Raw genomic sequence first — 15,800 nt, forward strand, 5'->3', positions numbered from 1 at the left:
AGACTATAAGCCACATTTCCTTAATTTCCTAGAATCATTTGTTTAGGCAAAAGAAAATCATCGCATACCATATTAGGCATTTGGTGTATTTGCACACCCTAGTGGTGAGACGGAGAGCCACATTCTTATAGCTACTTTTACTTGCACTCAAATAATTCATTTATAATTGGATTGATTGGCCTAATCGGACTGAAAAACCTTCAGGTAAGCACCTCAATCCATTAGGTTGCGCTCAAATGCAATTTCAATCAGATTGGAAAGAGTGGAGTAGACATGGAATTTTCTGATCAGTAGGAAAAGATTATGAACATGCGTATGTTTATTTCCACTACCAGTCAAAAGTTTTTTAACGGTAAGAATCTTAATCTTCTGCTCATCAAGCCTGCATTTATTTGATTCAAAATGTTAAAAGCAGTAATGTTGTTAAATATTTAAATTTATGTGTAAAGTGCCTTGCAAAATTCATACCCCTTAATTTTTTTCACGTTTTGTTGCAGCATTATGTTAAACTGCTTTAAATGAGTTTTTCCCCACATCAATTTACACTCCATACACCATAATAATGACAAAGCAAAAACCAGATTTGCAAATTTTACAAATTTATTTAAGATTTAAAACACTGAAATAAGTACATTGCATAAGTATTCATACCCTTAACTCAGTACATAGTCGAAGCACCTTTACAGCCTCAAGTCTTTTTGGGTATGAAGCTTTGCACATCTGCATTTGGCAATTATCTGCCATTCTTTGCCTCACCTTTTCACCTCTCAAGCTCTGTCAGCTTGGATGGGGGCTGGCAGACATTTTCTAGAGTCCTAGTTGTTCCAGTCGTCTTCCATTATGGATAATGGAGGCTACATGCTTCTGTGAACCTTCAATGCAGCAGATTTTTTTCTGAACTCTTCCCTAGATCATTGCCTTAACACAAGTCTGTCACTGAGCAGTTATCTTGACCTCAGGTCTTGTTTTTTGCTCTGATATGCATTTTCAGCTGTTAGACCTTTTCTGAGAGGTTTGTGCCTTTCTAAATCATACTCATTCAAATGAATTTGCCACAGTTTAACTCCACTCAAAGTGTAGTAACATCTAGAAGCAATATGAATGCTCCTGAGCTAAATTTTGAGTGTCCCAGAAAATGGTATGAATAGTAATGTGACAGGATTTTTTTAGTTTTTTATTTCTAATAAATTTGCATATATAGTTGCAAAATAGTTGTTACAAACCTGTTTTGTGCTTTGTCAATATGGTGTATGAGATGTAGATTGATGTGGGGAAAAAAATAATTTAAAGCAATTTAACATAATGCTGCAACAACAAAATGTGAAAAAAATTAAGGGATATGAATACTTTTGCAAGGCACTGTATATGTTAATTATTTTTAAAAGATGCTTCCTATTTGAATATACTTTAAAATGTAATGTATTCCTCTAATGCAAAGCTGAATTTTCAGCATCATTACTCCAGTCTTCAGTGTCACATGATCCTCCAATTCAAAAACCTAACTGAATATCTGCTTAAAAAAAGCTGTCCTTGCATATGTAAACATACTCACTAAAAATATTCTAGCTGTACAGTGAAATTTACATTTAATTGGTTTCGCTGTTGCAAAAAACACTTTTAATTAAATTTTAAATAATTTAATCACCACACTTACTTAAATCAACTTTGAACCAATATTGAACCAAAACCAGGCAGGAAGTGTGTGTAGGAAATGGAGCAGGTTTCCTGGTGTGATTTGGGAAACTGTGAGTGCAAAATCCATTAAGACACTGCATTTTCCTGTGAGGCTCTACTGACCCCATGGGCTGAAGTAAATGAATCGCTTATCCTAATGTATAATACAGGAAACTATGTTCATGTCAAAATATCTATCTTGACAATTTCACCAAAAGCTAATATAATATAATGTCATCTATTGGATTATTGGTAGCCAATAGGCATACTAGCAAGTAGTATTTAAGCAAACTTGTATTTAGGTGTGGTTCAGTAGACGGCAACAATCAGGTTTCCATAAATAAAATCTCACATTAATTTTTCCTATAGAGGAATTAATTTTTAACAGTAACTTATAAACTTTAAAAAACAGACCTAATTTGAGCTATGAGGCTGTTAATCAATGGTATGTGCTTCAGTTAGAAGTATCACCCTTTATTATTTTTACTCAATAACAGTTAAGTTCCTAGTGGAAAAACTACATTACTCATGATTCTGAGGCAAAATCTCCACCAATCATTTTTTTCCTCCCTTAAAGGGATTGTTCACCCTAAAATGAAATAAAGTAAAGTCCAATAAAGTGCATCCATCCATCAAAAAAAAATGCTCCAAATGTCTCCGCAAAATTGAAGTAAATTGATGAGTTTGTGTTATTAGCCGTAATCTCTGGCTTTCACTGTTGTGTGTGTGTTCACGAGAGCGGGATGATATAGCAGTGTTCGTAATTTTCGTCAACAACATTTTGTACACAAACAAAAAACAAGACAATAGCAAACTAAAACGCATTTTGAATTATGCTTTCATCAATGAATAAAAACGAGATGAAAATGTTCGGGAGAGATGATTTGGGAAGAGATTCATTCAGAACTAATCTGCTGGGAGTAAGAGAAGAGCAGACATGGATCAATTTGACGATGCAAAAGAAAACTCAATTTGTTCCTTTTTTTTTTTTTTTTTTTTTTTTTTTTAAACACTGAAGAATGCACACATACTCTTTCGTGTCGCATGAATGGTGATGAGTATTAACGTAAACACCATCGATTACGTCTTAATAAATGCATTACGCTGTAACTAAACCCATTAGATTTTAGCTGACAAAATTTACTGGAGATTTAGTCGACTAAAATCTACATGCAATTTTGTCAGCTAAAATCAAATTGGTTTAGTTAGACTAAAACTAAAACAATTCAGAGGACCAAAAAGTGAGTAAAAATAAATGGCATTTTAGTCAAAAGAGTATGTCTAAAAGTAAAGCAAAATTTGTTGTCAAAATTACCACTGTGACATAGACGTAGCGTGAGCTCTGGTGAGAAGTGACGAACATGGAAGCGCAGAGATTTCGATAGAAGCCAAGACGAGACTGGTTTTCCTTTGCTGGAAACAACTTGGTTCTTACGAGACTAGCATGTTCTCAGCTTACGTTTCGCCTTCGTCCAACATCATCTGCTGGAACCAGACACTTGTAAACACACATACGAAAGTTAGCAGAAGCTAGAGATTATGGTTAATAAAGAGTAAATATGGATATTTTACCTTACACAAACACATCGATTCACTTCACAAAGCCTTTATTAACCTGGAGCCATGTGGAGCACTTTTTATGATGGATGGATGCACTTTATTGGACTTCAAAATCTCGACAGCCATTTGCTGCCATTATAAAGCTTGGACATTATTTTTTTTTTTTAATATAGCTCTGATTATATTTGTGTGAAAGAAGAAAGTCATATACATTTACAATGGCTTAAGCGTGAGTAAATCATGGGGTAATTTTCAGTTTTTTTTTTGATGGAAATGTCCCTTTAAATAACCTTTTTACATGCATATAAATATGGAAGTTGATGTGTTGAATGTTGATGTGAGGAATTGTACTGTCATTAATAACATTATGGATGTGATACAGTAAGTAGAGTGTACTAAACGTAAGGCTTTTTGTTTCCTCAGTCCCAGAGGACGGTCCAGCCTCCATGTTGCCCGGTCGACTCCCCTTAGCGCTGGCTCTCGGGCATCAGCAGCAGCTGGCACGTGCCGCCACCCTGGAGCAGCTAAGGGAGAGGCTGGAGACCGGCATGGGCGCTGGAGTGGCGAACGCGGGGGCCGCCATGATGGAGGGGCCTGAGAGGAAGATGGCGCGTCTGGCGGAAGAACAGCAGAGGCTACTGCAGCAGGCTTTCCAACAAAACCTGCTGGCCATGGCATCACAGGTGAACCCTGCCAACCTGCGGATGAACAACACCATCAACACCCGCGGTGAGTACCGTAACCATTTTTTTTTTTTCCAAAACATGTACAGTGGCTTAGAAAATAAGACGTACGTCGTGTGTTTTGGTTTTGTTTTCAGAAGAAAAGCAGGACCTGTCTCTCAGCATTTCTTCTAATGGCTCTGCTAGCATTACTGTGTCTGTGGAGGTCAACGGGATTATTTACTCAGGTGTGTATTATTGTATTTGTGCACGTGTGGGATTGTCCAATATTGTCTAACGTACTTAACCTCAGGTTACTCCAAGACCCACTTTTCATCGCTTTGAAACCATTCTACTCTGGATTTGGTTTATTTTATTCCTAGGGAAAAAAAGAAATCTTAGACCATGATTTGAATTGTGTGCAAACATACTATGGTTACAGATAAAATATATTATTTTAATATATAAATATTTGATTTTATCCTTGTTTATTTTGATAACCCAGAGTAATACTTACGAGTTTTATGTAGCTGAATAAACACTTTAAAATTTAAAGCAATCTAGTAAAATTTAAAATCTAGCATTTTGGGATTTAAATTGTATTTATTTATGCATGTATTTATTTTATTTTATTTTTGGGGGCCTGAAATGTGATGCCATGGTCACTATGGGTGGTTTTGCCAGGTTTATGAATTTTTTTTTTTTAACAAAAACTATAATAAAGTTAAGTTGCCACAAAAAACATTTTTCATTTTCATTTAGCTACTTAAACTATAATAACTAAAATAAAAAAGGTAAAAGTCAAGTTTGCTCAATTTTTTTGTATTATGGTGTCAATATATCAAACATACAAATAAATGTAAATGTAAATTTATTTTATTTTTAGAGACCTTAATTTTGTTTTATTTAACTCGTATATTTATTTTTATTTTTTCTATTTTTTGGGGCGGGGGGTAGTTTTGCCAGGTTTATGATTTTTAACAAAAACTATGATAATTTTCAGTTGCCACAAAAACATTTTTCCTTTTCATTTAGCTACTTGAAGTACTAAAATAGTAAATAGTCACATTTACTCCAATTTTTAGTTATATGGTGTCAATATATAAATATATTGTAAATGAATTTTACTTTAATTTTTGGAAGCCTGAATTTTATTTTATTTATTTATTTTTAATTATTTATTTATGTTGGAGGCCTGAATTGTTTCTTTTTTCTTCTTTTTCAATTTTTATTTATTTACTTTTTTTTTTCTCGTGTAGGCCTGAATTTTATTATATTTTATTTATTTTTGGGGACATGAAATGTGAAACCATGGTCACTATGGATGGTCACTATGGCCTAGTTTTTTTTATATCTACTTAAAAGTACTAAAATGTAAAAAAAAAAAAAAATTGATATGTGTTAATTTTGATAACCCAGAGTAATACTTACAAGATTTATGTAGCTGGTTAAACACTTTAAAATTTGAAGCAATCTAGTAAAATTTAAAATCTAACATTTTGGGATATAAGTGTAGGACTGTCCTAATTTTTAGGGTTTTTATCAAATTTTTTGCTCTAGTTTTTTTTTTTTTTTTTTATCTAACAATTTTTTCAGCAGCCATTATTCCTTTTTTTAGTGTCACATGATCCTTCAGAAATAACTTGTACTGGTTAATATTTTTGTGAACATTATTATACCTTTTATTTTATTTTACTTTTATATTTATTTTATTTAATTTTTAAGAAGGGTAGTTTTGCCAGGTTTATTATTTTTAACAAAAAGTATAATAAAGTTCAGTTGCCACAAAAACATTTCATTTTCATTTAGCTACTAAGTACTAAAATAGTAAATAGTCACATTTACTCCAATTTTTAGTTATACAGTGTCAATATATAAAATATACGAATAAATATAATTGTAAATGAATTTTATTTTTGGAGGTCTGAATTTTCTATTATTTTTTATTATTATTATTTTATTTATTTATTTTTTTTCTTTTATTTTTTTCATTCTCTTTTCTTTTTTTTTTCTTTTTTTTTTGTTTGGAGGCTGAACTGTTTTTCTTTTTTCTTCTTTTTCAATTGTTATTTATTTATTTACTTTTTTTCTTCTATTCGTGTAGGCCTGAATTTTATTATATTATATTTTATTTATTTTTGGGGGCATGAATGTGAGACCATGGTCACTATGTTTGGTTTTGCCAGTTTATAGTTTTTTTTTAATAGTTTCATAGTTGTAAAAGTCACATTTACTCCAATTTTTAGTTATACTGTCAATATATTAAATATACAAACAAATACAATATTAAATGTATTGTGTTTTATTTTATTTTTTTATTTTGTTAATTTTGATAACCCAGAGTAATACTTACAAGATTTATGTAGCTGGTTAAACACTTTAAAATTTGAAGCAATCTAGTAAAATCTAAAATCTAGCATTTTGGGATATAAGTGTAGGACTGTCCTAATTTTTAGGGTTTTTATCACATTTATTTCTGCATTTCATTTCTGCTCTAGTTTCTTTTTTTTAATCTAACAATTTAACCTGGCATTGAATCAATTAAGGGTATTTATTTATTTTAAGACATGTTGTGTTTTCTCAAAATCGTATCAAAAATACAGAAAAAAAAATATTGTGAGATACTATTACTTTTAAAATAACTGTTTTCATGTTAATATATTTTAAAATGCCTTTTTTCTTGTGATGGTAAAATCTGAATTTTCAGCAGCCATTCCTTTTTTTTAGTATCACATGATCCTTCAGAAATAACTTGTGTTTTGTGGAAACCAAATACTTTTTTGACGTTCTAAAAAAAAATGGCATTTATTTTAAATAATAAAGTTGTTTTTGTTTTTTGCAACATTATATATAGTCATTTTAATACTTTTATTCAGCAAGGTTGCATTCAATTATCCAATTTCTTACTGACCCTAACCTTTTGAACAATAGTGTACAATTATAAACATTTCAGAGTGAAGTAAATGAATGAAGGCATTTTTCAATACTATTTCCAGGGTCCTTATATGCTCAGAAGTCCGGACCCGTTCCCGCCGCGGTCACAGCCATGTTCCCAGGCCAGACCTCCACCCTCAGCCCCGGCGTCCCTTCTTCCTCCTCCTCTTCCTCCTCGAAGGGCCCTGACTCTGTGGAACCAGCCGCAGGAGTGTCACCCTAACAATCACCAGCTCCCTAAACCAAACGGCCAGTCAGCCCAACCCAAACCACAGTCTCTCCACAGCCGTTCTGCCCTCTAGAGGCGACTGGACGAATCACAGTCCGCCTCCCGCACAAACCACAGCTGTGTTTTCCTTCCACTGAAGGGAGGACCACACACATACACACTCTCCTACAAACTCATCAGCTGTTAAAGCTCATCACGAACCCCGCCGTCTCTTCTCTACATCTACATCAAGATGTTTTCTCAGGACTGAGAAGGTTTTTAAAAATGTTTGCTATAACCGAATACCTCAGCTGTCTTAATCTCAGTGCTATCGTGAGTGGAAACACTGCAATCATGCCTTTCACAGTCATTCCCTCACTGATCTGCGAAGCAATCGTGGCATGATTTCAAGTCTACTTCTGCCAAAGGTTGTGGTTGACACTTTTTCTCTCTCTCTTTTCGCTGTCTATTAATTCTCTTATTTAAACTTTGTTGGATTTACCTCATCTGCAGTGAATTTAAAAAAGACTCAGGATCGATTATGATACTGCTGTGTTGCTCTTTGATGGATTTTAAAAATGCGCTACAATCCCCGTCAAGTGTTGCGAAGTTGGTTTGGTAAGAAAAGGGGTCACAGATATTGTTTGTTTTTCTCCTTTTAAAAAAAAAAAATATTTACTTGATTTTATTTTTTTTCTATTTCCGTTGTTTTTTAGCTTCTAGATACAGAAATATTAATATGATTTGAGAGTTTTGAGTTTGAGATTTTACACCGCTGAGAGGTTTCGTTTTTTTTGTTCTTATTTAGACATATTTACAGGCAACAGTTTGGTTGAAAGATTTTTCTCTACCTCAGACACAAGACAATGTATGGTTGAAAAGAAATTATGCGGACACGCACGGTTTGTGTCGCACGTGTCAATCATTTCTGTGCGTTGGACGATCATGTACGGCCTCGTAAATATGAGAGCCTGGATTTAATGTGCTATTCTTACATACGAGTTCTTTTAAAACAAACCAGGTCACGGAAAAGCAGGATAACGTTCAAATCGGGAAGATTGGATGTTTTTTATTTTGTATTTTAATTGTTGAACTTCAGACCTCACGTATCTTTCCATATTGGAAAGCGAGTTTCTCAGGAATTTCTTTTTTGTTTTTCTTCATAAATTTGAACTTCAGAACCTCCTGAAACGAATGACACTAGATAGAAGTCGGTCAGCGTGGGACTGAAATAGCTACCTCAGTCAGGATTTACCTCGGATGTAGTTCGACTGCCTGCAGTACGTCACTGAAATGCTGCAAAACGTCTCTCAGGTAATAAACCGAATTAGCGAAATACCTCAGTTAATACGGAAGTGCGAGATGAGATTCTTGTTTGAAGATTTCTGATGCAGCGTCTCATATCCGTGAAGTATTGATTATCGCAGAAACTGTCTTCCGACACATTACACTTCCTCTACATTTTAGCCGTGTATAATCCTGCGTTTGCTTGACCCTGGGACCTGCTGGGATACAGACACTTTTTTTTTTTTTTAGTTTGTTCTGTTTTGATTTCTATATTGTTCAGATGACGACATAGCTGAAAACCAAAGACCATGTGTTTGTTATCCGCTTTGATGACCTCACTGTATAAACACATGCAACTTTACACAATGAAATTAAAGTCTGATCTGATGCAAGATTTCCTTTGTTTTGTGTTTTTTCTTATTTATTAATGTGATTTGAAAAGAGTCTGTGAAATATGACTCGTTTTGGCTGACTGTAAAGTGAATTGCATTCCTTTATCATGGACGTAGTTTTATTTTAGTTTATTTAAATGTAAAAGTCATATTTATCCATGTTTAAGTTATACAGTGTCAATATATCAAATATACAAATGGGGACCAGAAATTTAATTTAATTGTATTGTATTTTTGGGGGCCTGAAATTTGTTTTGTTTTTATATAAAAATACACAAACAAATATAATTGTAAATAAATTTTATTTTAAAGGCCTGAAATGTATTTAATTTAATTTTATTTTGGGGGCCTGACTTTATTTTATTTTATTTTGGGTGGCCTAAACTTTGTTATATTTTCTATATAAAAATACACAAACAAAAATAATTGTAAATACATTTTATTTTTGGAGGCCTGAAATATATTTAATTTGATTTAATTTTATTTTTGGGGGCCTGAAATTTTATTTAATTTTATACGTAGTTGCCTAAATTTTATTTAATTTTAAGTACACTTTGTTTAATTTTATTTTATTTTTGGAGGCCTGAAATGTATTTTTATTTTATTTAGTTTTATTTTTGGAGGCCTGAAATTAGATTTTGATTTGATTATTTTTGGAGGCCTGAATTTTTTTAAATTAAGAATTTAATGTAAAAGTCACATTTACCCCAAGTTTTAGTCATATATTAAATCTAAAAGTCACATTTACCCCAATTTTTAGATATACAATGCAATATATAAAATGTACAAACGAATATAATTTTAAATAAATTGTATTTTATTTTTGGAGGCATAAAATGTGATTATTTTATTTTTTATTATTACAAATTATATGTAAAAGTCACATTTACCCCAATTTTAGTTATACAATACAATATTTAAAATGTATAAACAAATATAATTTTAAATAAATTGTATTTTATTTTTGGAGGCATGAAATGTGATTATTTTTTATTTATTTTTTTGTTTTTGCAAGTCTGAATTGTTTATTTTATTTTATTTTGGGAGGCATTAAAATGTTGTTGTTTTTTTTGTAATTTTATATAAATATATTTTTGGAGGCCTGTAATGTGATTTAAAATTCTGTTATATTTTATTTTAATTTTGGAGGCCTGAAATTTATTTTATTTTATTTTACCATGATCACTATTGGTGGTTTTGCCAGGTTTTTATAGTTAACAAAAACTATATTAAAAAGTTTATAAATATTTTTCATTCTCATTTAGCTATTTAAAGTACCATTTTTTACTTAAGTACTAATGTAACTCAAATAAAAACTTAAAACGGACAAAAAAAAAACTACTTCAAACAAGTAGTTGTAGTACTAAGTACTAAGAGTGTAAGTAGTGTAAGCACTAAGATGCAGTTCATGTCTTAAAACACCAAGAGGCAGTACATCAATCTTTTGGTTTCAAATCTAATTGAATCTGATGTTGTAGATCTGCCTTTATAAGCCTTAAAAAAAATATTTGATACGATTCATGTATGTCATCCACGTAATGATGAAATGCATGCATATTTACTTCCAATCTGCTTAAAACTGCAATTCACATAAACAGACTAGAGATTTTGATTGTGTGCGGAACTCGCAGTGGACGTGACAGATGCTGTTTTGTGGGGGTGGTCGGATGGGATTGTCCTGTTGATGCCCTTTTAATAGGCACAGTGTTGGACACATGGCATAGTTGTCCTTGACCCGTCACCAGTACAGTGTCTCTTCTCGCCATCTCTGGCTTGTCCCGCCCCTGTCCTGTGCAGGACCTCCCTATAAACTCATCTCAACCTCTCACCAAGGGAGTCAGTGGAGAGGATTACTACCCTGGATATAATCAAAAGACAGGTGTAGAAGAGGAAAGACCACAAGAGAAGAATCAATGGGATTTTGTGTAGACTGTCAATTTGGATTTTAATCACAGAAAATGTATTCGGACAACTTGATGGATGGTATGCTAATGGGAAACTGGTTGAGGTTCATCTTGAAGCATTTTGACAAAAGACTGCAAAATCAGTTGTGACTTATAGCTAAAAAAAGAAGTGTCCAGTAGAACCTCTGAAAGAAATTGGTTGTTCATCCCTAGAGATGCATACAGATGAAAGATCCTGGTTCAATTAGTGGACTTCTGAAGTTACCTCTTTGGAAATACATGATGTTACTTCAGAAAGTGAAGATGAAGTGAGAGCTGTGGTGTTCCTTGGTCATCATGCCTACTGAGGAGGAGGAGAACTCTGAGCAACCTGTGTGGCAGTCCGTCTTACTATTCGGTTGCAAGGGAATGATCGAGGGAATCATTGTCCTCTTGTTTCTCTGGCTACTGGTGCAGGTGCTCTTCACAAAGCAGCATGAAGGTATGGTAGACCTAACCTACTAGCACACTTGGGATGTGTTTGTCAGGCAAATAGTAGACAAGTCTGCGAAACCAACCATCATTTTGATTATTTAGATTTCAGATATAAGTTCTGCAGTTCATCTCTGGTTTTTACTGTTCTGTTACAGAACACTGACTTTATGTGGATTCAATTGTTTCCTTTGTTTGCGGATTACGATTTAACAGTTGTTCCGACATTTGGAATGATAGTTACGGATTAAAATCCTGTTCTAACCCTACTCTGTCTCTTCAGTCCACTTGCAGATTCTTTTGAGTGTGGGTTTGGTGGTCCTGTGTTTGTCCCTTATCCTGGGCTGCGCCATTTGTTGGTTAAAGAACAGACACAAAGACAAAGAAGACAAAAAGTCTGTGAGGACACCCCGTCCTCCTGATTCTGTGGATCACGTGACTGTGGCTTTGAATCCTGCCCCTTTATCCGGAGCCACAACTAACAAATTGCAGTATGAGGACCTGGAAGGAGGGGTTCAAGACTATCCATCTGCTTTCGAGAGCTCTACACCATCAGATGAAGAGTTGACTGCTGTTTTCGAGGTTAACAAGTCATGCTTCCAAATGAGAAGACTCAGTTCCCCAACAGTCTCCATGGCCAGTGGCCGCTCCTCTCTCCCCTCTTTCCCAAAACTTGGTCTTCTCACAAAGACCCGGAAGGTTCTGGAACGGCACTGCACTGTGGCTGGAGATAGTTACTCATGTAGCGAGCACAGAAGGTTAACTATTCCCAACCCACGATCACCTTGTGACCTTTCTTCACATCAAACCCAAGGTATACTACAGGACAAGCCTTTAATTCCTAACTATGGTTCAAATACTTGCAGTGAGACGTTAGATCCCTTTTTGCACTTTAACCTGACCTTCTCTTCAACCCAGAACACACTCACTGTATCCTTAGTGGATATAACCGGTGCAGTCCATCAATTTGAAGAAGTGACTTTCCAGGCCAGGCTGCCCCCACTTTTCCCTGGACCTCTGGATATTTCTGCCAACGATTACAACCTTAGCTCAGGACTCTATAAAAAGAACTTGGTGATCAATGTCGGATCTCTAGAGGGGCTTAAGAGTTGCACGCTTAGACTGTCCAGCTTCATGCATGATAATCCAAAGACAACCCTGTTTGAGGAGCTGGAAGTTTGCTGCAGTAGTCTGGACTGGACACCAGACAGGCCTGTCAACTGCGTTAGAAAACTAAGGCAAGTTGTGGACTAGACTGTCTTAAACATTAACCCAGACATCTCAAATACGTACACCTAATGTTCTCTTTCAAAGGACAAGAGTGGCTTTTTTTATTCAACATGCTCGACTTTAATTGGATATGAACATTGATGACCCTCTCAGAATATGACCTCCCAAGAATCAGAAAGAGGTCACAAGGTCTATGGTCAGCTCTTTATCTTGTTTCAGTACCACACTCTGGTCCATCGGCTTAAAGTCCTCATCCTGAAAGCAGACAATCTTGCCAACCAGACTCCAGGTGAGATTACAACTCACTGTTCTCACCCTCTCCCAAATGCTGCCCTTGGCCTCATATCAGTTTGACTGTTAGTTATACAAGTTTAAAGATTATGTTGAAAAACTCTGAAGTCCAGACCAAAAGGGGCATTGAAAGCACTCTTTCAATGGGGGAAACTTTTGAACCCTAAAATAGGGCTCATCATCTCCAACCCTGGCGGACCAGAGTTTAGCTCTAACCCTAACCTAGGTGTATCCAAACTCTGTCCTGGAGAGCAGGTGTCCTGCAGTGTTTAGCTCCAACCCTAATTAAACACACCTGAACTAGCTAATCAAGGTCTAACTAGGCTTGCTAAAAACTTTTTTTAGGCAGGTGTGTTGAGGCAAGTTGGAGCTAAACTCAGCAGGACATCAGCTGTCCAGGACCAAGTTTGGAGACCCTTGCCCTAACTAAACACACCCAAACAAGTTAATCAAAGTGTTGAAAACTACTCACAAACAACAACAACAGGGAGTTAAACTGGGATTGATACTAAAGTCTGCAAAACCCCGCCCCAACCCCCAACCTTCAGGACTGGTGCTGAAGATTCTTAGTCTTCCATAAAATTATAAACAGGATACCCTACCACTAACTTTGTGTAACATAAGCCAGATTGTAAGAGCTGTGCAGGTAAACCTCACTCTCCTGATCTCAAGAGACGCACTAGCAACTGATACTAGAGGTTGCGTTCTTTAGCGTCCTTGTTAGTGCATGGGTTTGAGTCCCGTTCAGAGTGGGGAAGTTAGGACTAGAGGAGTTACATTGGTGCAGTGACCCAGATGAAAGTGAGGCTTAGGGTGATGAGTGTAACTGAGGCCAGCTTGTTCAAGTCCCGCTCAGAGTGGAGTGGTTAGGACCATAGGGGTTACATTGGTGCCATGAGCCGGATGAGGTTTATTAGGGTGAGCATAACGGAAGCCAGCTGGTTCCGACTCCAACCCCAATCAAACACACCCAGAGCAGTAAATCAAGGTTTTCATTATTAGACAGGTGTGTTTGATCAATGTTGGAACAACTAAAGTCTATGAATAAAAACATTTCAGGAGCTGGATTGGTTACTCCTGCCCAGACTCACAAGTTCTGTCCCAAATAGGGACAAATCATTTTATTATTCAGAAGGGTGCTCACAAGCTAGTATATTCCATTAGTGTGCCCTTTCTCCAAGGCCATACTGGATCGGGCTAAACAGTAGACTTCTACCTGGCAATTTTTGCAAATCATATCATCCCAGATGTGGACTTAGAGGAGGACATTTGGGACAGGGCCATTAATAGGCAAAGTTTTTGTGTTCGAGCGGGGCCAAAAAGATGACGAGGTGAGCACGAGGTGTGTTTCATTACTTTACAGAGGTGGCATGAATTTATTGTGTGATTGAAGACGACATGGAGATGTTACCATCAGACAAGATGGCTAAATGAAAGACTAACAGTTCTTAAAAATTCAAATGTGGACAGTTTTAAATTCTCCATTAACCAAATTTCACACAAAAAAACTTACACAAAGCTTAAAATGTCAAAAGGTTCCATATTGTCCACATACAATTTACAATAGTTCTCGGAAAACTGTTTAATGTCCTGGGAGTGCAGGAAAGCATATTGCACCACAAATCCCTCCTACGAATACATTTGTCATGATATGACAGCACGTCTGCCATATGCATACGGTGGGTCCATCTTACACGGCTGTTATGTAAAAGCTAGAGGATTTATCCATCATAAACTAAGCCTAAATGTTTGCTTTTAATGTCCGGGATTAAACGCTTGTCTTGCGAGAGTCAAGATCCACAGGAGATCAGCCTATTTTAATGACATTGCAGTTTAATCCCCCTCCCTCTTCAATCCTTCAGACAGCAGTCAGATCCTTTTCATTTCAGACCTGCTCAAACCTCGGCCATTGGGGCCATTTACTTATACAGCATTTATCTCCATAGAAAACATGTATGAAATCTCATGGTGTTACATATGTTGTATGACTGCGTATTAACACTGATTTTGATAGTTAAAGAGATAGTTCACCCAAAAACAAAATTTCTGTCATTAATTACTCACCCTCATGTTGTTCTAAACCCGTAGGACCTTTGTTCATCTTCGGAACTCATATTAAGATATTTTTGATGAAAATCTATCCTTCTGACCCTCTATAGAAAGCAACGCCACTAACACATTCAAGGCCCAGAAAGGTAGTAAGAAAATCATTAAAATAGTGACTTCAGTGGTTCACATGTAATGTTACAAGGCTACAATGTTATGAGGGTAAGTAATTCTTCATAATGCATATTTTATTGAATATTTCATCTTTTTCTTTTGGCAGAGGTGCTCAGTGTCACTGGGCATGTTCATGTTGGTTTGGAGGCCAATGAAGAGGGATAGACTCACTGTGTAGCACAAGTCAAGCAGAAACTACGCAACATCATGTTATTCAACCAAAAATGCAAAATGAAAAGCTGACATGACCTCAAATCTGACCCAACTATGGAGAGACATTAATGACCTTTATTATACTGGCATTCTATATCCTATGTTACAAGACATTTTTGACTCTTTTTGTTGTATAAACTCAATACAAATATACTGTATGTATCAGTGAAATTAAATATCTCTGAATAAACTCTTTAACTTGCATTCAAGACAATAAAAAGTAAGTGTTTATAGAAAAAGTGATCATTTCAAAAACTGATAAATAAAGTCTGTTTCATATGGCATCATGTTGGTTTTTCGTGTCTAATTTTAAATTTACCTCCATGTCAAGCAAGCTATAGTGAAAATCTGGCAACATGCTTCAGAAAATTAGTGTTTATTTTTTAATAGCTTAGCTGTACTGTATAAGTAATTTGTATAATAAGTATAAGTAATGCATTTAGTAATTGTCAGTAAAATATGAATGGATTTTTATAATTGATTATCATTACTCCAGATGTTGACTCCCCTCTCCTCCTCAGATGGACCCTTCCATATCTTCCAAATCTGAGTCACAAACCTCAACCTGCTTTGCGAGGAATGTTCCATCATAGCAGCCCAGGGGAAATCGGTCCTGTTGTAAGTTTGGTTGAGGAGATATTACTTTAGCTAGACCAGCAAGACAGAAAAGAAACACAGTTACACAACAATAGCAACTAGCATTCTGAAAAACTAAAATAGTAGGACCCCAAACAAACTTGAACAATCAAACTGG

At 35.4% G+C, this 15,800-nt stretch overlaps 2 protein-coding genes across 3 annotated transcripts in view; both read left to right on the plus strand.

The window, feature by feature from the left end:
* arid3b (AT-rich interactive domain 3B) overlaps positions 1–8,717 on the plus strand; it is a 46,641-nt gene extending 37,924 nt beyond the window's left edge. Inside the window, exons 7-9 of the mRNA XM_073831791.1 lie at positions 3,658–3,963; positions 4,055–4,144; positions 6,893–8,717. Of these exons, the coding sequence (XP_073687892.1) occupies positions 3,658–3,963; positions 4,055–4,144; positions 6,893–7,053 (557 nt within the window). The 3' untranslated portion in view covers positions 7,054–8,717. The remainder of the gene's footprint in view (positions 1–3,657; positions 3,964–4,054; positions 4,145–6,892) is intronic.
* Positions 8,718–10,577: 1,860 nt separating this feature from the next.
* Positions 10,578–15,688, plus strand: syt18b (synaptotagmin XVIIIb). Of its 2 annotated transcripts, XR_012342274.1 has the most exons (3): positions 10,578–11,102; positions 11,376–12,611; positions 14,940–15,688. XR_012342274.1 is itself a non-coding variant. In XM_073832193.1 (2 exons), exons 1-2 carry the CDS (start codon positions 10,958–10,960, stop codon positions 12,344–12,346), a joined length of 1,116 nt encoding a protein of 371 aa, XP_073688294.1. In that variant the 5' UTR covers positions 10,578–10,957; the 3' UTR covers positions 12,347–13,174. The 2 variants fall into 2 exon arrangements, 1 of the variants encoding a protein (XP_073688294.1); XM_073832193.1 differs by lacking the exon at positions 14,940–15,688 and having other exon boundaries at positions 11,376–13,174.
* The last annotated feature ends 112 nt before the right edge of the window (positions 15,689–15,800 follow it).

The sequence above is a fragment of the Garra rufa genome, chromosome 25 (assembly GCF_049309525.1).
Source record: "Garra rufa chromosome 25, GarRuf1.0, whole genome shotgun sequence".
Classification (NCBI taxonomy): domain Eukaryota; kingdom Metazoa; phylum Chordata; class Actinopteri; order Cypriniformes; family Cyprinidae; genus Garra; species Garra rufa.